The sequence below is a fragment of the Fundulus heteroclitus genome, unplaced genomic scaffold, assembly GCF_011125445.2.
Source record: "Fundulus heteroclitus isolate FHET01 unplaced genomic scaffold, MU-UCD_Fhet_4.1 scaffold_38, whole genome shotgun sequence".
NCBI classification, from domain to species: Eukaryota; Metazoa; Chordata; class Actinopteri; order Cyprinodontiformes; family Fundulidae; genus Fundulus; species Fundulus heteroclitus.
The window spans coordinates 2055159-2081150 of NW_023396792.1; the positions used below are offsets into that span (position 1 = coordinate 2055159).

Sequence of the window (25992 nt, forward strand, 5' to 3'; positions counted from 1 at the left end):
GAGCCCATTTAGTCACCTTCTTGCTTTTTATTCCTCTGCAAAAATGTAGTCAGTGGGCCAAACTTTAAAGAAAATCAGTAGCTAAATGGAAAAGGCTGATTGGTGTATCCCTAGTAAATATCCTTGGAAGATTAAAGGTTATAACTACAACTTTTCCATCAAAACAATTCATTTTTCAACAATAATACATCTACAGGAAGTCTAGAGTGGTGCAGAATAAACATATTAATTTTATTGAAAAATCAATATAGTAGCCTATATAAATAATTGTTTAATACATTTTGATGGGTCCAAAATATATAAATATTTATTTGTGGTTACGATGCCGACAAGAAAGGATTCTGCACCAATAGGAATAGTAGGTTGAGGTCAAGTGAGACGGAGCTCAGTTGTTGCTAGATCGTAGTAGCTCCGAGATAGTGCTGAAGAATGGCCTTTTCTCTGCGCTACATTTCTCAGATTAAAGAAGACCAAAAAAAGAAAACAAAACTGTGGTGAACATCGGTCACTTTTTTGAGCGTTTGTGCCGACTTAAGGAAGCAAAGGGGCTCAGAAGCCATGCGGAGGTTGCCGCTTTCCTTCTGGACAAGTAAGTTAAATGTTTGCTAATGCTAACCATTATGCTAATGCTACCAGATCTGGCTGCTGACTAGCAAACACAGAACAGTTGAAGGTTGGAACGAGAACGGACGAGTGCAAGTCCGCCACCTACTGGACGGGAGGAATTAAACTTGTAGCCATCTCCTTTAAAGAATTATAATAATTTAAACTAATTCTAATATTAATAGTCGAACAGCTAACGGGAAAAGGCAGAGGGTTTCCCAGGCAGTTTAAACTTTACACATTATACATACAAATAGATATATAATATGCAATTTTCCTGTATTATGGTAAAAATCAACAAAGCATACAGCAGACACAAAATGCAAAAGATCAGTCATATTAGCTGTCGATGCCGTTTTTGATTAGTGTTCACACACAGCTCATAATTATTTATTAACTGGGGGTAAAAAATAACACACTTGCCGACTTGAAGACATTTTTACTTTGAAACTCTTGTACAGCTCAAAGTTTGTATTGTATTTTTTATATTGACAAAATAATCAATATAAAAAATATGAATTTTGATTATTAAAATCTCACAATTTTAGTGTAATAATTATCTGTGCGGTTCATTCATTTAACTTCAGAACGCACAAGTATAAATCTATTTTTTGATTTCATTTCCGTTTAATTCCAACTGATATTTGCATGTGCTTTGCAAACGTGTAAAATGAAAACAGAGATCCCTTCTCTGGGATGTTTATCTTGTGTTTCCTATGAAAATGTGCGGGGAGAAAAATGATAAAAGCATTATTTGAAGGTTTGCATTTGATGTTGTTGGGTAAACTGCAGGAAAACACAGACAAAACAGTATGAACACCTTTTCATCAAGCCAGTCCTCCCTACTTTACTGTAAGCCTTAACAGTCCCTGGTGATGTTTAACACACTATGCCATGTTGTGCAACATGTATTGGCACACAAGGTCTGGAGTCATTTCCAGATGATGTTATACCAAATTACACATGACAGTGACACGTTTTTGTGAGCTGTAACCCCTGATGGGCGAAGATACGTCGGCAACAAAAGATTTAATCACAGCCAAACATTCCAACGTCACGTTTGCACGACCATTTTTTTTCCAACCAAACCGGTAAGACAATCCTGTCATCTGACCTTTTAACGTGTACGCATAGCCGTGAGCAAAACTCTAAACTACTGCTGCCGCATTAATCAATTAGCACACCAAGTAACTATACGTCTAGAATGTGACAAAATGTTATCTCCTTCGCTGATGGATCAGATTAATATTTAAATAAATCATAAAAAGTGTCTTTCACACTTTTTCTGCTTTGTGGTTTTCTCTAAACATAATTAGCTTCAGAACTGCCTCAGAAGCAAAATAACTAAGTGTAAGGCCTACACCTTTCGAAATGGTTAGACATGGGGTTTTCCTCTTAAATCTAAACTTTGATGTTGTTTAGGCTGATAATAACCCTTCTGGATACAACAGTGAGATAAATCCCAGACAGAATTATTTAAGAACGTTCCAAATGGATCCATACAGCCGATCCTGTCAGCAGTTAAGAAGGCAAAGGCTGTTTAAAGACGTCAGTGTTAAAGTATATTTCATTTGATTTACTGGCTTGAATAAATACATTTTTTGTTTTTTCGCACCATGCATCAAAAACGGTACATTCCTGTGCTTTTCCAGGTTTTCATTGTTTGTGAATTACGGCGGCGGCCAATTGATACATCCGGCAGATGAAGTTGTTTGACTAAATCACAGAGGGTCTCACGAGGGTGCAGCTTTACGGCACACATGACAAATGCATTCAAACTAAATTTTGAATGTATTAACATTTACCGAATATGCTCTCATGAAAACAAGTTTATTTTGATCAAGATAAATTACAATTGTATCACAGTTGTTACGGGACGGGCGGTTACGATACGACAACTGCTCATCCCAAACACTTAATTTAAACCGATCTAATAGTGTTTTATCCTGGTTTGAGCTGTTTTAAATAGGCAAGATCAGCTGTAATGGTCTGATAAGCTGCTAGCCTCCAACTGCTCTGATTATTATTTTACTTTCCACACAATCCACCTTTACAGAATTTGACCTATGCCCTTAATGTTCTGTGGATGATAAGCTGAGCCATATATCAAATCCCTAACCTGCATAACACAACTCACAATGTCGTCCACACGCACTAAGCTGCAATACTGACCACAGCAAATCTGAACACAAAACACTTTGCTAGGTTCTAATCAAATTCTGGTTGAGTCGTATGAATCACAACACACTTGCATGGCCTTCGTGTCCACTCCCACAGTCAACTGGGGTCCTGATCCACTCCCAGGCGTCAGCTCAGGTACTCGATAGCGGCATTTAAAAAATAATAATCAAGACAAATCTGCGCTCCTGACCACCATTATGAGTCTAGTGTTTATGCTTATGTCGACCGCGTCCAAGCAAGACTTGAAGCTGACTAATGCGCAGCCAATTTCCAACAATCAAGGCTGGTTCAATTATGATACCAGGAAAGTATTTCATTTTGATAGCATAGCTGAGACTTGTGAAAACAAAATCCAGTCCAGCTAACCAACATTTTCCTGACTGTTCTTTCACTACAACTGCACGCTGATGTCAGCCACCAAAAATATACACCAGGTGTGAGAATTAAGGGGAGTTTCGAGTCCGTCCAACTGGCCAAATATAACATGGATATGTGCGGTGTATAATATCCTATGCAAAGATGACAACTGCTACTCAATTCATTGTGCAGCTCTAATGAAGAATAACTTGTCGACCTGCATTATAGTTGGTGTTGTTGTCAATCTTTTCATTTCACCTGCTCCCCCTGCAGCGCTCCCTCCGCTTTTCACAGACAGGAGAAAGAAACGCCGCTTGTCGTTCCAAAGCGAAGCGCTACGTTTATGAAGCAGGAGGACAATGTCACTAAAGCGTAACGAAAATGATCAACGAGTCCTATGAAAAGCTTTTTGTAAACATGCTAACGCTAGGGTCCCACTAAAGTAACCTGTGCCACATAAAAGCAGCGCGGCGTCACCGGGGGTAGACTGTTTATCAGGTTGAATCTCTACAGGTTTTATGTGATGTGTTGTTAGACGATTACAGGAGCCGTCTTGACTGCAGTCACCCTCAATATCAAGGCTGTTGGGGCTTCAAGTCAGTCCCTATCAGAAAAAAATAATAAAAAATAGATGGAGAGACTGCAGCGTCCGGAACATCGTTGGTTACAGGTGTAATATTGCTAAAATCGAGTGCAACTCTGCTGCGCTTTTTAAGGCTACTGAGTTTTCAAGCATATACAGGGATATTATTATACTAAATATTACAAAGGATCAGAAAGCGACTCTGTGCTGGCTGATGCCCATTCTTAAAAGACCCAGGCCCGTCTTAAGGAGGGAAAATTCCTGATCGGGACATCCCTACGTCAGAAACCCGTGAAGTGATCCAGAAATGTTCTCATATTCATGTCAGCTCCATGAATCAGGCGGTCTATTTGTAAAAGAAAAAGCCCAATATAACCGTTTGCGTCACGTCGGTGAGGTTCCCCCACCAGGAGAATGTCCACCTCCACATACCACCATTACGCATGTCCTCTATTGTTTATTACAACACTAGGACTCATCTGCAACAAGTGTCTGGGGACCATCATCCGGAGGCTCTGGAGAACTCTGCGCCTTGTCTGAAGTTTGTTTCAACTGTAGACAAGAGGTACAGGTTATCGCTCTTTATAAAAAAGCCAATCTACGGGCTGGAGATTGTCAATGGCTTCCTTTTGTGGAAATGCGCTGCTTTATGCTTCTGCCGCAGGGGTCCTCTGAGGGGCCGTGGGCTGTCCACAGAGGTTAGGAAGTTCACCGTCGTGTCAACGTGCAAAGAGCAGGAGTGGCTGTTTCATCTACCAGCGCTGGAACTGAGACAGGGGGACATTATCAATCATGTAACAGGCTGTGAGTGCTAAAACTGTGCAGACAACTCACTGAAAACCCAAGTGTAGACACGGCATATGTCCCCGGATTATCTTTAAATTCTATCAACATCATGACGACACCCCAGATCAACCCCGTTTAGCAGAAATCCTGGATCTGAAAACGATGACTGCCTTCAAATGTGAACTTTTAGCTATATTCCCAGCTTCTGCGCCATACTTACATGCTAAATCTAAACATGTTGCACGAACTTGATGCTAACGGCTCACGCCGAGCACACTGTTGAACTCATGGGGAACCACGTGTCGCTGTTAATGGAGGAACAATCTTCCTGTATTTCTGGATGAGAGACAGAAACCAGTGACCCTGTCAAACACGAGGGGGGCAGAGGGGGCACGGGCTGCTCTGTGTGCAGAACGTGTGTGAAGATGAAGAACATGTACGCCATTACCAGTGAACCCGGAGCCAATCCTTTCAAAAATGATTCTTTGTACTTGCTTTTTGCCCGCCTCTGACGCAAAGACTGTCCCTTTTTTTTTTTTTTTTTTTCAGCCCCTGCGATTTCACTATTGACCCATACAATATGACAAAGAGTTGCTACTCTAATAAAGATACTTTCTTGTGCAAAGTTTGCAATCCTTCCCTGATGGAATACTATAAATATAAAGATGGGTGGAACAAAAAACTCAAAACAACTAAAACTATACGGCAGCATTATGTCGGACCAGGACTTTTTTTTTTTCTTCTTTTGCACAAAATAAGACTTAAATCTAACAGGAAACCACAGAAGGATATTCACTAAAGCACATTTATTATGAAGTCCTTACATTATCTGCTTTTGGTTTCGAACAACAAGTTGAAACGAATGACAGAAAAGTCGGGAAAAACGCCAAAGCCCGATTGATAACGACTGCCCACAAGTTTAGATGGTTTTGATTGCCGGTTAAAAACCCCGTCTTGTCGAATACGATGTGCGATTTCAGCTCTCTGCTGAGGAGGGAACCGTGAAGGACTCGGTGAATACGTACCCGGTGAATCAAAGGCTAATTTAGCACCGGCACTACAAAAAAAAGCTAATTATAAAACACAACAGTGGCCTCCTCTGTGTTTGTTCAGTCCACGCCTCTGAACTTTATTGCTGTGCATAAAGTGCACTTTGGGATGTAAGACTTTTGCATCTGATTGGATAAAGCCTTTTCTATAGCATTTTGAGGACTAATCCAGCACCGTCGGGCTGTTCTGCAAATAGAACAAAAACACAATGTGGTAAATGGAGCTAAAAAAAAGGAAAAAAGGCTGCTCCGGGAAATGGCACGACCGAGACAATCTGGACATGCATTTTTAGTTCCCTTATCATTTCTCCCAAAGCTCGAAGGACACAGAAACAATGCGCGTGACCCGATGGCCTGGCATGTACTTCAGAACAGCCCGCTTTTGTTTCTTAAGATACATTGTTGACAGTCATGTCGTATGGATGAAGGCGACAGCTGTGTGCAAGAGAGCTTTTTAGCCCAGACGGGTTGCCGGCGGCATGAAACTCTCGACAACTTCAAGGAACGAGTCGCCGTTATCTCGTGAACGTAAACACCCAGATTGTGCCAGTTTACGTTGGCCAGCAGGACTTTTTACGGACTGCTGAAACTGCTCGCCATCGCCATGTGCCGTCTAGGTCATGTGGAGCTGCGGCCCACATCGCTGCTGCTTGTGTAGCTACTCTGCTTGACAAGCTTTAGATTTTCACTTTCCTTTTTATTGGTACCAGCTTTAAAAAAAATTTAAAAATAAAACATAGGAAAAGTTAAAAGAGGGAAACCCACTGTATGAAAGTAGACCTTATGGAGGCAGATAATTAATTCTAGGTATTAACAAACTAAAAGAGGGACTGCGTTTTTTTCACTCAGGCAAACAAAGACACAAAAAAGTAGGTTTCCAGGTATAGACCGAGGTTTTATAATGTTTCAGTTTCAGAAGAAAAAAAAAAAAAGGAAGCTTAACTTTCCAACATAGCCTTTGTTTCTGGTTTTAAGTGCTCGTGATGAGATGCTAGGGAAAGCGGAGCATAGCGCGCCTCAGTGCTGCACACTGCCAGTCAAGCGGCTGAAACGAGGCGCTTTAAACGAGGACATAAAGCACTGAGTGACATTTGGAAGCAGCATGACCCCAACACTCGTCATTCAGCGCTACATTCGGCAAGCTACTTGTCATGTCAGCACTGATTAACCAGCTTATACTGATTAACCAGCTAGCTTTATTTGTGGTTTAGGCCTCCAGCCCGTGTGAGAAAATGATGCAAAGGCGATAATATTAATAAATGTTGACTAGGACGACATCAGAGTCGATAAAACCCACACTGTCCTCAAGTCCTGTCTCTCTTGTGTGTGTTTCCAACAAACTCCCAGTAAATCTTAAGCGTCTTGGGCGCCTCGACTTAAGTTAGGTCAGGTGCAGGGGGTCTGCTTGCAGCGGGACTCCATCCCAGGGGCCGAATATCTTACCGCAATGCAAAGTTTCCAATACTGCCTGACAATTGCTCATACGTGGAACAGAGTGGCTAACAACAAATGCATTCTGAGTCCTCTTCTGCCGTATCAATATGGCTCCCAGTGATTCTGTGATGACACACAACATGTCAACGAGCAGCTGTTGTTGTGTCACTCTAAAAATAAAAATAAAAATAAAGGTTTAATTTCATGCACTTGGAAGATCCTACTAAATTTAGCAGTTTTTTTTTTTTAAATAGTATATGTTTACTCATATTTACTTTAAAAACAAGCGAAATAAATCGTTAATGACGGCATTATAAAACTGTAATAGTTCAGACACTAACTTTTCTTTTTTTTAGCAGCACACAGCAATGAAACCAAGTTACACACTTACTTACATATTTGAAATGCATTAACAGAGTGAAACCATGTTTTTTTTTTTTTTGTTTGTTTGTTTTTTTACTTAATGTGATCACAGAGTGAATAATCTCAATATTGGCCCACACCTGCAGACGGAGTTAACATTTTCTGGACCTCTTTATCTGAGACGGATGCGAACGAGTCTGCCAGCTAAATGATAGTTGCTACAACCCACGGCTGGAGTCGTGCGTCGGGATGTTTAGTTACAGGGACAGGCTGAGGAGTTTTAAGCAAAACAACTTTAAACATGTTGAGTTTGAACCGCCTTTCCACTCGTGTGCGCGGGGATCAGTCGTGGATCATCTGTGCGCCTATTTTTTTTATTATTATTATTTTTTTGCAACAACAACAACAATAACAACAACAAAACACCGTGGTCCTTGCATGGGGGGGCTGCTCTCCGACCTACCTGCTCCCTGGATATGCAAGGCAGCGACGGTCTGCGGGGCATTTTGCAGCTGCCGTAATAGCTGGTCGACGTCTCCCCCAGCGACACGCAGCTGGACCGTCTCCTCGGCCTGATCACCGGCACCTTCTCCTCGGCGCCGGACGCCCCGCACGGCACCTCCCTCGTCTGGTAAACGCGGTCGAAGCAGATCCCGGCCAGGGAGCCGGAGACCCCCGCGCAGCAGGCCAGCAGCGGTCTGAGCAGCGCGGGCAGGGCGCTCAGACTCGTGAGCGACAGCAGCCACACGGCGCTGGCGAACACCAGCACCAGGACGCTGTGCTTGAGTTTGAGCGTGGGGATCAGCGTGAGCAGACCCACGCAGCCCAGCACGAAGAGCAACCTGCCCACCATTTGCATCTGGTGCTGCTCCTCTCCCCATTGCAAGAAGCGCAGGACCAAAAAGTCCCCGAGGTAGCACGACGCGGGCAGCGACAGGAGCCACGGTCTGCTGCTCTGCTTCTTCTTCCTCCTCAGGTAGAAGGTGAGGAAGAAGAAGGCGCATCCTATGCTGAACAGGGGGCTGATGCACTGCGAGAAGCCCAGCAGGAAAGTCCGCAGGTCCCACGGCGAGTCGCCCTGCAAGCTCCTGGAGACGAGAACGGAGACGGCGAAGACGACGAAGGCGCCCACGTACAGGGCAGACACCTTTAGCAGTTTGGTGTTGAGGACGTCTTCGTCACCAAGCCGGCACACGCTGAACAAAAAACCCCTCTGATGGTCCTGTTTGAGGGGGGTGACGCAGCTCTTCACATAGCCGTTCCTGAAGCCTTCCGAGCTGTTTACACTTCCAGCCCCGTCGTGGTGCCTCAGTTTGCCGTGCAAAGCGTCTCCTTCCTCCCGCGCGGCCATGGCTTCGAGTCCCGCTGCTCGCGTCTTCTCAAAGGTCTCCCCCCCCCCCCTCGTGTGCAACTATTCACGGCTTATTAACGCTGAACTACATGACAGCAAACGCGCTCCATGGTCACTCAAACGTGCTCCTGCACTTGGACTAAAGAAAGAAGGTGAGATGTTGTTTTTACAGAAACGGGGCTCTCCGTCGCCGCCTACAGGCCACAACCGGGAACCCTCGTGGCCGGGCTTCCGTGGAGTCTGATGTGATCCCGAGATATAGGCCGTGGGCCAGAATCTGTAGGACGCTTCCTTAAGAAGTTTCGTATGAACTGTCAGGGGGCAACTTTCTTCCACCAGGATAAGTTGCTACACATAGCAGTGATCTCAAAACACCAATGTTCCCACGTTTTCGCTTGCACATTAATAAGTTATAGCCGATAAAAAATCTAAACTGTGGCGCTCCGGTCCAAGAGGTCACGTGATTCGATTTTTGCTGCTCAGCCAATCAGATCGCTGTATTGTCAGCTGTGCGCGTTCATCAGTTCATCATGGCTGCGCTCGTAAGATGTTTGTATGCATTTGTTTCCAGATGAAGAAAGCCCAATAATAGCATTTTCTGGCGCCAGCTGGCAGAGATCTTGATGGCAAGAAAAAAATAAATAGCCCAGACCATCTGTCCATCCATCCATCCATCCATCCATTTTCTAACACGCTTATCCCCGCTGGGTTTGCGAGGTGCTGGTGCCGAGCTCCAGCTGTCAATGGGTGAGACGCGTTGTATAAACTCGTTGTGCCAAACGAGTTATCCCCTTCGGAATTTGTAGAATTTTGTATTGTATTTTTGAAATCAATAAAAGTTTTAACCTCCAGCTTTGTGAAGTCTAAATATTTTAAACATCACATTCTAGTAAAATGAAATTTATTTTTTTTAAACTCCTAATACGTTGTTCTATTTTTAAAAGAGACATATCTCGTTTTCTTAATACGGTTAATATCTCGATAAGGTTCTTGGTTGAATTAAAATCTTATTAAATCTGATAATTTTGGCTGTGCCTTTATTCAGTGTTCATTTGATCACACGTGAAATCCGCTTTATATAATCTATTCATGCGGGTTTAGCTACCAAAAAAGAAAAAAAGAGAACCAGCAGACAGCTGTGATGGACTTAGGAAGGTGGATTTTGGTTTCAGCAGACAGACATTCGACAATCTAATAACATAAAGCTAATATTTTCGTGACACATCTGGAAATGACCGTTTTCTTTCTCATAACGTATTATACTGGATGGATGGATGAACGATAATGTAACGACACCATTGCTATATTTCGTTAAGAAAAGTAAAACATCCTCATTTCCACGCCTAATAGGTTGGAAATGAGGCGGAGTTGACTAGATTCATTCTTCCAGCTGAATGCGCTCTTGGCGCAGGGAATACAAATTCTGGCGGGGATAAGTCGTTTGGCACAACGACACCTGTGCTATCCTAGCGCAGCAGGTCTTGGTGATATCACAGTAAATTGGGCAAAAGTCTGGACTATTTCTGCCCTGCGATGGACTGGTGACCTGTCCAGTTTATACAACGCCTCTCGCCCATTGACAGCTGGAGATAGGGACCGGCACCTCGCGAACGCAGGGATAAGCGTGTTAGAAAATGGATGGATGGATGGATGAATGGATGGATGGTCTGGGCTATTTATTTTTTTCTTGCCATCAAGATCTCTGCCAGGTGGCGCCACAAAATGCTATTATTGGGCTTTCTTCGTCTGGAAACAGACACAACAGAAACAACCATCTTACGGGCGCAGCCATGATGACGTGGTAAACTCGCTCAGCTGACAATACAGCGATCGGATTGGCTGAGCAGCAAAAATCGAATCACGTGACTTATTGGACTGGAGCGCCACAGTTTAGATTTTTTATCGGCTATAACTTCTTAATGTGCAAGTGAAAACGTGGGAACATTGGTGTTTTGAGATCACTGCTATGTGTAGCAACTTATCCCGGTGCAAGAAAGTTGCCCCCTGACAGTTCATACGAAAAGTCACCGTACAGATTCTGGCCCACGGCCTAATAACACACAATGTCATCAGCGAGCTCTGAAGGCTGGAGGAAAACCCGGCGGACTCTGCAAAACCTTGGTTTGGATCAGAAGTCAGTGTCTGAAAACTTACTCAGGGGTACGGAAAAAAAAAAAAAAAAAAAAAAACTCTTTAATGAAAAATGAAGAACGTTTAGTCAGTGAGCCGGATATCTGTGACGTGAGTTTACTTTAAAAGTCATAAAAACGTTTCATGACATATACAATGAAACTTTACATCTTAATTGTCAAAAACATCAGGCAAAAAAACGAACGTGAGGGCAAATAAAAAGCTATTTTGTTGTACAAAAACTGCACGCATAAAACTGTCTCAACACAAGGAAATTATAGTTGTGCTGGTAAATAATATAATTATTAGAATACAGTAATTGCGTGATAACATTTTATAATAATGTTGTTTAATACCTATAATAATATTAATAACAATAAAAACAACAACAATACTATATATTATCATTATTATTGTTCTTAGTAGTAGTATTGTAAAGAAGAGTGACTAAAGTATTATGCTATATCCTTTTATAAACTAAAATGCAGTTTTTGTCAAAAATATTACAGTCACAGTGACTGAGGTATGTTTTTGTGTATTCTTTGAGTATTCCTAGCGCCATCTCGCAGGCATGTAGAGCAGGCACCTAATGTTTTCCAGATGAGCTATATGGCTTATTTTGGGGGCCCGTGAGTTTGATCGAGCTCGTCTAAATCGTTGCTTCAACTTCTGATCTTTTCACACTCTTCATCTGTGTTTACACTGTAAATGTGTGCATGGTGTGCTTGTTCGGGATACAAGACTCTCAATCACTAAAGTCAGAGGCACGGTTTCACAAAACTCCAACTCTAACCCTGACAAATCCAACATGTCACGTTTAAAGTAGTTAAAACACAACTTTAATTTAGAGTTAGTACTCTAAGCTTTGAACAAAGCCACCAGAGGAAATTAATCAGTAGCAATTCTGGTATGTCTCAAGAGTTTGAAAAAGAAATCTGCCGTCAACACTTTCGACTGAAGACACAATTTATTTAATAAAAAACAAACTATTTGACAATGCCTGTCTATGCTAAAATATCAGCTCACAACAACAAAGTGACAAACTGTAGCGATACCATTGTGGACCATAGACTTGCCAAAGTTTGAACTTCCACGTGTGTCTCCAAAGATACAAGCACATCTGTAATTTATAAAATGACCAGTGCAATTAATTTAGCCCGCACGTTGTGGGTGCTGGTCACTGTTTAAAAAGAGCCAGCTCTAATGTCACTAGTTGCACCTGCTCCTACGACCAATGTCTGCCAGAAGGCCGGCGAAATAGCAAAGTAAAGCCGGGGGCCTCCACTTGTGCATTGAATGAAGCAGTGGATCTGTAACAAACCCACACAAGTCACAGTGACAACATTCACTGCGGTTATGCAAATACCTGTTTTCCAAAAGCATAAACAGGATACATTACTTTCACATTTTAACCCAATGTTGGCTTGTTGATGTATTTGAAATAATTCAAGTTCCTTTTGTTAGCCAAGAGTTAATAAATGTAAGTTTACTCCTAAACTGGAAGGGGCCATAACTAATCTAATCAGTTTTTATTGGATCGACCAAGGACCAGGTCCAAATACCGATGTTGATCAGGCTTTCTCAATGGCCGCCTCCCTCTGGATCTACGCTCTACCAAGTCTTTTTTAAATCAAATCTCATTTGTTCAGGCTGGACTTTAACAGGAGGTAGCACCACAACATTGTTTTCCTTATTTTCCATCCTTATTGCATGCTATTATGTTTCTGTGTTTTGATTATCTCTGCATGTTTGTATTACTTTTTCTGTAAAGCATGGTTGCCTTTATTTGCATAAAGGGCTATATAACTATACAGTTGATTGATCGATTGCTTGATTGGCAGATGCTCTGAAGCAAATAAGAAACTGTCGGTGTTTGTATGCTTTGTTTTCCCCCTTCACTTATTCTCCATAAACTGCCAATTTGTTTTGGCTGTTGCCATTTGTTATAGCAGAGTTTTATTGTTGATTCTGAGAATAAAAAAAATAAAAATAAAAATTGCCAAACATTTTGAGGTGCTTCATTGAGAATTTTTAACCGTGGTTTCAGTCTCTTGGCCTCTGCTGTGACAGTAAGGTTAGTTTCCACTAGAGGATGCTAAACACTACTCTAACCTGTTGTGTTGAAATGTTTGGAATGAAAACATAATAATTGTGATCTTGGAAATTCAAATCAGTTTATGTTTCTGCATACCTTGTGTTGAACTTAAAAAAAACTATTCCGCTGGTCCTTTTAGTCCCATTTCTGTTTTCGGTGTTGTATGTCCAGTGAGATTAGTTGCAATAAATAATATGTTGGAAATAGAGAAAAGGATTGACAAAAACAGCATGAGTAATCTTACTCAGTTGATAAATTATTATTTTTTGTTTGTTTTTTTTAAAAAAAGGCAATTTTTGTAACATCCAAAAATCGTATTAAATACAATGGGATGTTTATTTATTTATTGTTCGGTGTGTTGCAAACACTGAACAGCCTTCATTTTATTTGGAAACCTTTATTTTTGATAGTTATTGAAAGAGCTGCGTCCTGAGCAATAGAATAAAATAGAAATACTTTTATTGTCCACAATAAGGAAATTCCTGTCCCAACAATCACTTCGTTATGCTTAAATTGCTGATGGACAGATTGACCTTTACTCTCTGCTGTTTTCACTCTCCTTTTATACATTATTTGCACTATTGTTGCCTCTTTTCTTCATTTTATTTCTTTGTTACTCATTTTTTTAATGTTTGTGTCTTTTCCATCCTCTCAACCCCCCCGCTGGTTGAGTTAGACTGAGCCAGGGTTCTTCCTGTAAACATAGACTCCTTCCTCCCCACTGCTTTCCTGTGCCTGCTCAGGATGGAAGAATTCCAGTATAATTTCCTTAGATGGACAACTTTTTGCAATGATCTACTGAATCAGAACCAAAATCAGCTTTATTTGCCAGGCATGTGTACACATATGATGAATTTGATATAATTCATCATATAAACAAAACGGCCATATTGAGACAATACTGGAATAGTGCAATGAGGACAGTGCGAAGGATGAAGGAGTAAATATTATTACTATTATTATGTACATGTTGAAAGTGGAAGTGATGTACAGTTGCACATACACATACAAATATGTACTGCTCAAAGAAATAAAGGGAACACTTGGAGTTAAATTGTGTTGTTTAAGTGCTCCCTTTATTTTTGAGCAGTATATATGTGATGAGTGCAGAGATTGCTGGAATAACTAAATATTATATACGGTGTTTTGTACGTGAGGTGGGTAAATTTGGAAGACAATATATATAATATGACAATACGAATAGTATGAACAGGACTAAACTAGAGAATAAGGAATAACTGATGAGAATATTACTACATTAGATGCAATTAAACTGTGTAGTTGGGTTTGAATTAAAATCTGACATTGATATTTTGAACTGTATCTGAAGAAAATTAATCTAACCAAACTAAACATAACTAAAATATAAATTAGAACGTTTTTTTTTTCCCATCTAAAGTGTCTTCATATCACTTTTGCAGTGACTTGAGTCAGTTGAGTATAGTTCCGCTGAATAGGTCTATCCTTTCCCTCTGAAAGGGGGTGATGTCCATTCTTAGAAAAGTAGAACACACATGCGTATATTATGGTGCATCTTTAAGTTAGTTTCTAAAATGCACCATGCTTGAATATAGTTCGATTTCGTTTTCGCGCGTTTGAGCCTTCCGGGGCACCGTAGCAGTGATGTGGCTCAGGAAGTTGCCTTCTTCCACGTCAGAGGGAAGAAGCGGAGAGACCCGACGGAGACAGCTCACTACCTGGGGCTCTTCGGGCTTTTACACAGGTAAATTGCTGCAGCTTGACATTGGTGGCCACCTTTAAGAATCGCATAGGTGCTACACGGCTTCATTTTCACCGAAACTGTTGATAGTTTTTGTTTCTGCACGCTGCTAACACATAAGACGGCATGCTAACATTACCCGTCCTCCATTTCATTACAATCCTAGACGAAAGCTAAGCTGCTGTTAGCTTCCAGGGGCTACCGAGTCGTGTATTTAGAGTCCTTACATAGTCTGACAAGCTGTTTAGCTAACTAATTAAATAGTTTAAGCTTCTGCGTTAGCATTCCCCCCCACACTCGGCTGCTGGTTTTGACGTAAACGACCCTTATTTGTCGCAAACGACAGCTGGTCGGACTTGTATGACTTTAGCTGCTTTTGCTAACAGCTGCTGAACTGGTTTGCACCGCCTTATATTGTTCCAGGAGCAACGGCAAAATTGCTCGGTTGTCAAAAGTCAAAGACCAAAATATGAATGTGATTGTGCTGGATTTTGTATCGCTAGCCGTCGTTCAAACCGATCAGGGGGGGAAAACACATGGGTGCAGATTTACAAAAAAGGACAGCGAATAAAAATGGAAGATGTACTCTAAGATTAACTGGGATATTCCATCAAAATGATGTTTATTATCAGCCTTAGATATGTAACATGTAGAAACATCCTAAATCAATGGTTAACTGACTACAAAGTTTGCACAAATGTTTTGTCTATGTGGCATCTCAGTCCCCCCGGTAGTCATCAAAGGCACAACCAGTCCTTTTGTAAACATTATTTAAAGGGGAAGGGGCACATTTATGTTAGTTTTACTTGTCCTGTACAAAAAAAAAAAAAACAATTCTCATGATTCAATAGTCTTTTTGTTCTTATCGAAACCTTAGCAGTAGTTTTTAGTTTTTTTTTTTTTAATGAAATACTTATGTTATAAAATATGTTATACTGTTTGATTGTGGAGTTGAATAGCTATGTTTTTATTCTGCCAATTAAAAATATCAACTTAAAGTTCATACAAATGCCAGCTGCGCTTTTACGTTTTGCTTTTGTAATTACAACCACCAAAAAAATAAATAAAAGGTCTAATATTGAGCAACAATATAGAGCAGAATAATCCTTTACTGTCCCACAGTGGAGGAATTCAGGTGTATCAGCACTCGACAGCAAGTAAGTGAAGAAAGCTCACAGCAGAAGGAAAAAAAAAAATATACTGTACATTTATTAAAAATTATTCTCAGATTAAGCGAAGTGTGCAGCTGAGTAGGGTGAACCGAAAGTGTACAAAACAGGCATGTGCGATTGTGCTTAAACAGCAACAGACTGTACAAAACATTAAAAATGATAAACTGTTATTTTCAAACTTCAATATATCAGCCAAGGGATATGTCTTCTTCCCAGTTTTTCCATTGACTTTGTCTGAATATTAAGCTTTTCTCATATTTCATGATCAGACTTAAGTAAGTTAACCTTTAAAACTCCTTTTAGATGCTGATGTCCAAGGTTGGGAATAATTAAGCTAGGAGCTGAAATGCACACAACATTGGCTCTGTTCATTATTATGATTATTATTAGTGTTAGTATCTCTCTTAAGAACAGGCAGCTTGTCAACATCTTGTATCTGTTGTGTTGCCTATAGAAGTTGTCCTATTTATTTTTGGACAGCGTTCACTGATCTTGATTAAAAATCCATTTTCATAACAGAAGCTTCCTGTGAAGCTGCACTAACCTGAGCGCTGCAAAAAAAAAAAAAAAAAAGAAAAGCGTGCGCTTCTAACCTGTATTTTAGATGACATTTTTGAACAGATGGTTTTATTTTAAGAAGCTTACAGGTTAATAGTAGATTCTGGGGCAAAGCTTGGTAGAGGATCTGGGCCAAGGTCACTTTGACGTGTCAGACTGGAAAGTTTGGGAACACACGAGCAACCTCAGATAAAGTGAACTCTCCTTGTTTTAAGTAAAGAACACAAAGTGCTTTTTTCCCCCTCTTAGCTCTTCTTAAAAGCAAATCTAGTTTCCTTTTAAATTTAGTTAAACATAAAATATAATCCCACAACCATCCTGGGAATTTTGGTAGGGCCACTTTTGTTCCATATTTAAAAGCCCATTACACTGCAAATGTTTATATATTTTTCTGAATTTTAACATTCACTGATAAAGGGGAAAAACAGACTGGGGAAAAATGTTGTTTAACTATACATGATTCTTTGAAATGTTAGTTGTGTGATCTGTAATCTCTCACAAGAAGTGTTTATAATTCCAAGAATGGGGTTGTGGAAAATTAACTTGGTGATCTTTAACAATGGCAATTTAATTAACAGTTCTTGGACATGATTGGTTTTCCAAAACCTTCCATTTCCCAGTAGCTTCTGAGTACAACGACACGGTCCTTTATTAAGTTTTATTATTTTGTATTTGTTTTGTTTCTTTGTTCCATTAGTGTGACTAATAACCAGATTATTACGGCACTCATGACCCTGCTTGAGTGTTTTTTTTTTTTGTGTTTTTTTTTCCTGCCGTTTACTGATCTTTCTGATTTTTCTGTTTCATATAGGTGTCAACAGACAGCTCCTTCTACTGGGATTCTTCTAAAAAAACAACAACAAACCTAGCAGCGAAATGACGGCTGCAGAAAATGTTTGTTACACTTTGATCAATGTTGCCTCTGACTCAGAGCCCCCTTCTGAAGTCAGCTTGAAAACAGATCTAGGTAAACCTTTTTATTATGGCCTTCCTAACCTGTCCCGTTGAACATAGTCCTAATTTTCCTGTGGTAAAAAAGACAGACTTTTTAAGTCCTAGCACTATTCATATTGTCTTACACATAACTTTTCTGCACATATCAAATGTCTTTTTTTTCCTGCTGTTACCGCTACATTCCTAACAAATACTCATCATTCTCATTTGTCTTCTGAGTTGTTGTTGTTTTTTTTTACCTTGAGTCTTGTAATGAAATTTTGCTAAGATGCACATTATAAATGTGCAGTTGAATGATAAAGTCTGCCTATGTCTTTAGAAAAGGGAGAGATCAAAGCGAAAACCGAAGCCCTGAAGAAGGTCATCATCATGATCCTGAATGGCGAGAAGTTGCCAGGGCTTCTGATGACCATCATTCGCTTCGTGCTGCCACTCCAGGACCACACCATAAAAAAGCTGCTGCTGGTTTTCTGGGAAATCGTTCCCAAAACGACTCCAGATGGCAAGTTGCTTCAGGAGATGATCCTGGTCTGTGATGCCTACAGGAAGGTGAGATAACTGACCGTAATACTCATTTTTCATTGAGCTACCCACTCCTTTTATGTTGGAATGCGTATAATGTAATAACAGGCAGAAAACAACACAAGATTGAGAGCCATATCAAGATGACGCCATCTGGACTCGCATAGTTTTGGCAGTTTTACTGAATGCATGTAATTACCCTTGTCTGCTTTTATTTTAACAAACACAAAACAAGTATGTTAAAGATTTGGCCCCAGCTGCTGTCTAGGCAAAGAAATATTGTTTATCCCAAAATTCAGCAGTAATCATCGTCATCAAATCCTTCTGTTAATCTCAGGACCTGCAGCATCCCAACGAGTTCATCCGTGGCTCCACTCTGCGCTTCCTGTGCAAGCTGAAGGAATCTGAGCTACTTGAGCCTCTGATGCCGGCTATCCGGGCGTGCCTGGAGCACCGTCACAGCTACGTGCGCCGAAATGCTGTCCTGGCCATCTATACCATCTACAGGTACCAATAGCAGAATGTCTTGTTGCCCTTGCATGTATTATGCAGTTTATTGTTTATTTGTGGGTAATGAACTACTTTATATCTTTTAGGAACTTTGAACATCTCATCCCAGACGCTCCGGAGTTGATCCATGATTTTCTCGTCAATGAAAAAGATGCCAGCTGTAAGAGAAACGCCTTCATGATGCTGATTCATGCAGATCAGGTTTGTAGCACAGTGGCACATAGTCCTTTTTTTTTTTTTTAGCAGGGTCCTGTGTTTCTGCAGACCTAAGCTACATCCTCCCTCACTTATACTCTCTGCCCCGCAGGATCGAGCTCTGGATTACCTCAGCACATGTATTGATCAGGTTCACACTTTCGGTGACATCCTGCAGCTGGTCATTGTGGAGCTGATTTACAAGGTAAGAGGCTGACTTATTTAATTCAGCTCCTGCGATGAACCAGCACGTGATTTTAAAGCAACAATTTGAGCATGCGCTGTTGTGTGTGTGTCAGGTTTGCCACGCTAACCCATCGGAGCGCGCCCGTTTCATCCGTTGCATCTACAACTTGCTGCAGTCCTCTAGCCCGGCTGTTAAATATGAAGCTGCTGGGACTCTTGTAACACTCTCCAGTGCTCCCACAGCCATTAAGGTACATCTTCATGTTTTTAACTTTAGGAATTCACATTTCACACACTGCTGAATCACACTGGAACTTGTTTTGAGTGTGACATCGTTTGTGTTTTGCTGGGCTCCAGGCCGCTGCACAGTGCTACATTGATTTGATCATTAAGGAGAGCGACAACAATGTAAAGCTGATTGTCCTCGATCGGCTGATTGAACTGAAGGATCATCCAACTCACGAGCGCGTACTTCAGGCAAGTTCATTTATTGGCTTTCTTTTATTTTGAAATGTTTCTTAAAATTCAAGACATTGCTAAGAATTTATTTTGATTTGGCTTTGTAATTCTTCTTTTTTTTTTTTTTTTTTTTTATCCAGGACCTTGTGATGGACATCCTGCGTGTCCTGAGCACTCCTGACCTGGAAGTCAGAAAGAAGACCTTACAGCTGGCCCTGGACCTTGTCTCATCTCGTAATGTGGAGGAGGTCTGTTTTAAATGATGTTATTAAATAATTTAATTTTATTTTTTTTATTTTGAGTCTTCTCACTGAAAGACAGAAGCTGGACTGCTTTGTAAGTATTGTGACATCCGTCTGCTTCCTAGTTGGTGATTGTTCTGAAGAAGGAGGTGATTAAAACAAACAACGTAACGGAGCATGAAGACACCGATAAGTACAGACAGCTCCTGGTTCGCACTCTCCACTCATGCAGCGTGCGCTTCCCTGACATGGCAGCTAACGTCATACCCGTGGTGAGTGTCTCATCTCGGGCCCTTAAAAGCAAAACTGCACCTGCTCTTTATTTCTGCACTTTTTCTGTTTTTAAAACTTTGATTTTCACTTTTCACTGTTTTCCTTTCTCCTTGTATGCACTTATTTTGTTCTTATTTGGCACGCGAAAGAATCTTCTCTAAATTGTCTAGATTTCATTTATAGACTGACTGATTTGTGTCGGATGTTTGAATCCCCAGCTGATGGAGTTCCTAAGTGACACTAATGAGGCAGCGGCTGCCGATGTGCTGGAGTTTGTGAGGGAGGCCATCCAGAGGTTTGACAACTTGAGGCCTTTGATCATCGAGAAGATGCTGGAAGTGTTTCATTCCATCAAAACTGTCAAGTAAGGCTTCAGAAACACATTTATTTATATGCCGTGTGGAGCCTTTATTGTTGTTTTTATCATTGATTGTTAGAAAAGGCAGGGCAGATAGCTGGTTTTGTTGAAAATCGTTGCACGGTGTGATTTATTTCAAGGCTTTTATATCTGTTTATTCATAGTTTTGTCTTAGAGCTGCTGAAATCCCTATATTTTGGGTCTCAGCAATCAGAATATTTAAAGATCAATAAAAAAAAAAGATTTTTCATACAGTAATGTTGGCATAGCTTAGAAAATCAAGAAGACTGCTGGCGTGACAGTTGTCCAGCAGATAATCATTGACACCCTCCAGTAGGAGGGTAAGCTCTAAAAAGCTGGCTGTTTAGAGTGCTTCATCTGAGCTTATTCATGAAGAGTTGAAAATGGAAAAAAGACCCACATGCGTCAGGGATAACCAGAGCATTCAGATGTTGGGAATCCATGGCTGTTCAGTGGGTAGGGGGAGATTCACAAGGAGTGGACTCTGAACTGGTGACTATGTCAAGATCATCTTAACTGGGTAAAAGAGGTAAAAAATGTGACTTTTTATTCAGTGGTCCAGTTTCGTCTTTTCACATCAACGTGAATTGTGAATTTCATTCGAAATATCATGGTCTCCAAGTCTGGTGGGAGAGTAGAGAAGCACAGAAAAAATCCTATCCTGAAAACAAAACACTGCATTTATGAAATCCCAGAGAGATATCGATAAAGGATGAACTTCCCAAGACTTTAACCTAACTTTATTTTAATCACTTCTGATTTTATTATTTTAATTCTACTTTAGTTTTGTCTTTTTTTTACCTTCTTAATTGCAGCAATTCAAGCTATGTAAACTACATGTAAAGTGGATTATAAAAAAACTTATCAATAAAATAGAAATCATATTGATCGATAATTATCAACATATATTTTAAGTGCTGTTGCTTAGCGACCCATTACTAGACACATAACACACAAACAATGAATTCCACCAACTTTTTACCAAAACTGCAAGTTTTTTAAAAGGAAAAAAAGAACATGTGCTCTCTGAACTCTTCAAAGGGGGCGGGGCTTGGTGATGGAGTTTGGTTCCTGGGTTTGTGATTGGTCGGGAGGATGTAATGACTGTAATATTATTCTACATGGCTAGGACAACTTTTATGCTATTGAACTTTTTATTGACCCCTTTTTATTCTATCATCGATATACGTCTATTGATCGATATATATTGTTGTTGAATTATCATCCAGCCACTATTATTATTATTATAATACAATGCTTTGATGCCTTCATACAGATCAAGTCCCAAGTATATATTCAGCACAGCAGAATAACTTACTTTTTAACAGACTTTATTAAAGAAATTCAGAAAAATGGTGTTGTAATGTGTTGCTAGAATTAGTGTTTTCTTTTGAATTAAGTTCCTGAGATAAATGGCTTTCATGGTAATCTCTTTGAGATGGACCGGTATTATTCTGCTCGCCATAGAGAAGTCCGATCTTTGCTCGCCATGTGGACCTGAACTGCTAATGACCGTAGCCGTTCTCAAGGACCGCAGCTCAGAAACTGCTTCCAGATGAAATTTAGTTCACGCTTGTTTTGTTGAGCAACTGTTTCATCACCAGACCTTTTTCTTTTCTTTTTTTAGCCCGATAGTTTTCATCATCTGTACATGTTTGTGACCTTTATTCCAGGATTTACAGGGGAGCACTTTGGATATTAGGAGAATACTGTAGCACTAAGGAGGACATCCAGAATGTGATGACTGAAGTACGCAGGTCTCTGGGAGAAGTATGTTTATTTATTGATATCTTTGAGTTGTTACTGACAGTATATGGCAATTTTTGTTAGCTGTATCGAAATGGTCCTAAATGTCTGACATGTCACTTGTTCGGACAGATCCCAATAGTGGAGAATGAGATCAAAAAAGAGACAGGCGAGCTGAAAGAGGATGAAGTAAGTGCAGCTCCAGCTCAGAAGCTGGTGACAGAGATGGGGACCTACGTGACGCAGAGCGCCCTGAGCTCCTCCAGGCCTTCAAAGAAAGATGAGGACAGGTAGAAATTGCATTTTATAAGTGAACTGTGTTGTGTTTTTCTTTCTTCAAAATTTCCTATGTGTGTCAGTAAAGCATTCCTTTTCTTTTTCTTTCTTTTTTTTTTTAGACCACCGCTCCGAGGATTCCTGATGGATGGAGACTTCTTTGTGGCAGCTTCCTTGGCCACAACGCTAACCAAACTGGCCTTGCGCTACGTTTCAATTGTTCAAGACAAAAAGAAACAAAATGTAAGTCACTCCGCCTAAAAGGTCCCTCCTGTACCCCTTCGGTCGGTTTTAGTCTAACCCGTGAACTTCTCTGGGAATCCTCAGTCGTTTGTTGCTGAAGCCATGCTGATCATGGTCACAGTGCTGCACCTGGGCAAGTCCTCCCTGCCCAAGAAGCCCATTACAGACGATGATGTGGACCGCATCTCGTTGTGCCTGAAGGTCCTGTCAGAGTGCTCGCCACTCATGAATGACATTTTCAACAAGGAGTGCCGCAGATCCCTGTCGCATATGCTCACCGTCAGGCTGGAGGAGGAGAAGCTGTCACAGAAGGTAATGACGGTTCAGTCACCGGGCTGAACTCATAGGCTGAGGAGGAAATCTAATTTCCCTGTTCTTGTCCATCTTTATGCCAAGTCAACTTGATTTGTAATGCACTTTAAATAAAACCTTTTATTCAGCTTTTAAAACTGATTTCCTATTTTATTACATTATTCAGAAGGGATAAAAAGGTAGTGTCACTTTATACAGCCCTGCACTCTCATGAATCCCCTTCAGCAGCTCCGGTCACAAAATGTGAGAAACTGCAATCATTTTCTCACAGGTTTTGATTGTAAACCATAATCGTTCACTTCTTTGTGATATGACAAAACAGATTTTTTTTTTCAACAAAGCACATCCTCCATAGGATTTTTGTATGTTTTAGTATGAATTTATAGGAAGTAAGAAGTGGCAACGGCAATATTTCAGCTGTCGTCATCCAGGTATCTGCTAGAGACATATTTGCTCATTACTTAAAACGTGTTGGTGTATTCTGAGAGTATACAATGTGTTTTAGAGCTTTGAACGTCCAAAATAAAAATAAAAAAGGGCCGATCTCTAATGTGTTTCTCGTCCTGGTCCACAGAAAGAGTCCGAGAAACGTAACGTGACGGTGCAAGCAGACGACCCGATCTCCTTCATGCAGCTCACGGCCAAAAGTGAGATGGCCTCAAAGGAGGACCAGTTTCAGCTGAGCCTGCTGGCCGCTATGGGCAACACTCAGAGGAAGGAGGCGGCCGACCCGCTTGCATCAAAACTCAACAAGGTAAGCCACAGAGCCCTGCAGAGCAGCATAAAGACGATCACACGTTTTGGCTTTGCAGGTCGAGTTGTTTCAGAAGCTCCCCTTACTAATTATTTACCACAGGGGGCGCTGTTGTTTTGCACAAAACTAAGAATCCCATAACTGTTTAGAGATTATATTTTTCAATAGTAATGAGTGAGCCCATAGAATAAACAATGAAGTCTTTGTTACAAAATCTGCTCACGGTGAATGATTTGAAGTAGGTTTCGGTGGTTGCATGAAACCTGCTGATGTAATGTATTTTTGTGAAAACTAGGTGACCCAGCTGACTGGCTTCTCAGACCCAGTGTATGCTGAAGCCTATGTCCACGTTAACCAGTATGACATTGTGCTGGATGTGCTGGTGGTCAACCAAACAAGCGACACTCTTCAGAACTGCACTCTTGAGTTGGCCACTTTAGGTTTGTCTCATTCATTTCCTCCTGACTGGGTACAGAAACTGCTGTTGTTTTCTGTTCCTGTGGTTGTATTTGAAACTCGTTTTTTTTTTTTTTTTTTTAACTCTTCAGGGGATCTCAAGTTGGTTGAAAAACCTTCCCCTCTCACTCTGGCCCCTCACGATTTTGCAAACATAAAGGCTAATGTCAAGGTGGCTTCGACTGAAAATGGGATCATATTTGGCAACATTGGTAAGAGAGTAATATTTGAAAATGTTATGTTGTTGTTTTTTTGTCTGGTATAGGCTTTTAATTAGTTTGATTCCCTTCCCCCCAGTCTATGATGTTTCTGGAGCTGCCAGCGACAGAAACTGTGTTGTCCTGAGCGACATTCACATCGACATCATGGATTACATCCAGCCAGCCTCCTGCACAGATGCAGAGTTCAGACAGATGTGGGCAGAGTTTGAGTGGGAAAACAAGGTAGGCCTGGCCTTTCCGCTGTGTCGCCAGCTTCTGGAAGTTCGTTCCGTTCCCCCTCTAATATAAGGAAAAGTTATTTACATTTAACCTGTTCATAATCTGTCTTGGCTATTAGGTGACAGTAAACACCAACATCACCGATCTGAATGAATATCTACAGCATATCCTCAAGTCCACCAACATGAAGTGTTTGACACCTGAAAAGGTCAGTAACTATAACCACATAAGAGACTTTTTATCCTCCGCTGTCGCACGTCGTTAAGCTTAAAGAACATAAAACTTTTTGGGATGTTTGTGTTTGCACTTGCTAGTAATCATAGGTTATCCCTGAGCTGCTTATTTTACTGATTCACAGAACAGTCTTTATAAAAATGTTTCTTTTTGTTTGTTTTTTTGTAATGCACCAGGCACTCTCTGGCTTCTGCGGCTTCATGGCTGCCAACCTATACGCTCGCTCCATCTTCGGAGAAGATGCCCTGGCTAATGTCAGCATCGAAAAGCCCATTCACCTGGGGCCCGAGGCGCCAGTCACCGGACACATACGCATTAGGGCCAAAAGCCAGGTGGGTCACAGCTGCCGTGCTCAGAGTTTGGCCCTGAATGCGAGCCCCTGTCGAGGATTTACCTTAGAGATTAATATTGATGTAGCAATTCAGTGGGCACACATAAGAAGTGCCTATTTTAAGCACTGCTTTTTGTGTTCCTGTTTTTTTTTTATCTGTCTTGTAATAAATCTTTTCTTTCCACAGGGAATGGCCCTGAGCCTCGGTGATAAGATCAACCTCTCTCAAAAAAAGGCTAATATTTGAAGTGACTGCTTCTGTTTGTCATCTATCTTACCACCTTTGCATCTTTCTGATTAAGAAGCCAGAACTGTCCATACTTCCTATGCTTTTGTCTCCTCATTTTTTTTTTTTTTTTTACATCTCTCTAACTACATTTTTTTTTCTGTCCTTGTTAATTTTCAATAAACTCATATGTCGAAGTTACAACTGCCTGTGATTGAATAAGTGTCTGTAACACATTCCAGAGAGTGGTCTGTGTTGCCTAAAGGTGGTTGTGCCCTTTAAGAGACGGGACTCTGAGTCTAGCTTCATATCTCCAGGTACTAATTAGAATTCCTCGCATTCCTCTCGTGATATCCCGCACAGTGTGAAACCAATTGGTATTTGTCCTGTCGGTACCCCCACAGGGGCCAAACACGTATCCAAGGCAAGAGTGTGGTTTCTTCCAAACTAGGATAATCTATCAGTTATACAGAATATGATCAGTGATTTGCGAGGTTTTACTGTCCTTTATGTTAATGAATGGAGACGGCTCTTACACAGGTGTTAATGTTCCACTTGCCCTCCTGCTTTATAATTCACGAGTAAAGGTACGTTTCTGGGAGCCGGCCAGTCGGCGGGGTCACGCAGTTACGCTATCTGGAGAATCTGTCCCTCCAGGGGGGGGTTAGATAAAGGCAGCAAGGTTACTTTGAGGTCAAAACTTCAGCTGTGAAAATAAACAGTGGGCCGTCTGGCAGCAGTCCAGCTACTGTGTTCAAAGTGTAGTCGCTTTAGTTTTTTTTATCTCTTTTATTTAGTGTCAATCCTGGGTGAGTGTTACTACCAAAACGGCAGAGCAAACAACTCTTTGGTCTATTTGAAACGACTTCCTT

General features: G+C 41.0%; 2 protein-coding genes across 3 annotated transcripts in view; one reads left to right on the top strand and one right to left on the bottom strand.

Moving 5' to 3' along the window:
- The window catches only part of pde3b (phosphodiesterase 3B), a 52442-nt gene extending 43560 nt beyond the window's left edge, over nucleotides 1-8882 (bottom strand). The window contains exon 1 of one of the 2 annotated variants that reach the window (XM_036130791.1): nucleotides 7820-8882. In XM_036130791.1, the coding sequence (XP_035986684.1) occupies nucleotides 7820-8707 (888 nt within the window). In that variant the 5' untranslated portion in view covers nucleotides 8708-8882. The remainder of the gene's footprint in view (nucleotides 1-7819) is intronic. The other variant, XM_012850680.3, reaches the window with a different exon arrangement.
- Nucleotides 8883-14544: 5662 nt separating this feature from the next.
- Nucleotides 14545-25321, top strand: copb1 (COPI coat complex subunit beta 1). Its single transcript, XM_012850677.3, has 22 exons — nucleotides 14545-14655; nucleotides 17194-17349; nucleotides 17656-17885; nucleotides 18196-18365; nucleotides 18455-18569; nucleotides 18676-18768; nucleotides 18863-19000; nucleotides 19107-19226; nucleotides 19349-19456; nucleotides 19576-19722; nucleotides 19942-20087; nucleotides 21776-21872; nucleotides 21981-22138; nucleotides 22247-22367; nucleotides 22452-22679; nucleotides 23254-23433; nucleotides 23729-23873; nucleotides 23982-24101; nucleotides 24187-24332; nucleotides 24448-24537; nucleotides 24740-24895; nucleotides 25082-25321. The coding sequence occupies exons 2-22, from the start codon at nucleotides 17259-17261 to the stop codon at nucleotides 25139-25141; spliced, it is 2859 nt and encodes a 952-aa protein (XP_012706131.2). The 5' UTR covers nucleotides 14545-14655; nucleotides 17194-17258; the 3' UTR covers nucleotides 25142-25321.
- Nucleotides 25322-25992: the final 671 nt, after the last annotated feature.

Coding starts and splice junctions, on each gene's coding strand:
- copb1 (XM_012850677.3), top strand. CDS start 17,259: ATGACGGCTGCAGAAAATGTTTGTTACACTTTGATCAATGTTGCCTCT. Junction 21,873..21,980: donor TACGCAGGTCTCTGGGAGAA/GTATGTTTATTT, acceptor TTGTTCGGACAG/ATCCCAATAGTGGAGAATGA. Junction 24,896..25,081: donor GCATTAGGGCCAAAAGCCAG/GTGGGTCACAGC, acceptor TTCTTTCCACAG/GGAATGGCCCTGAGCCTCGG.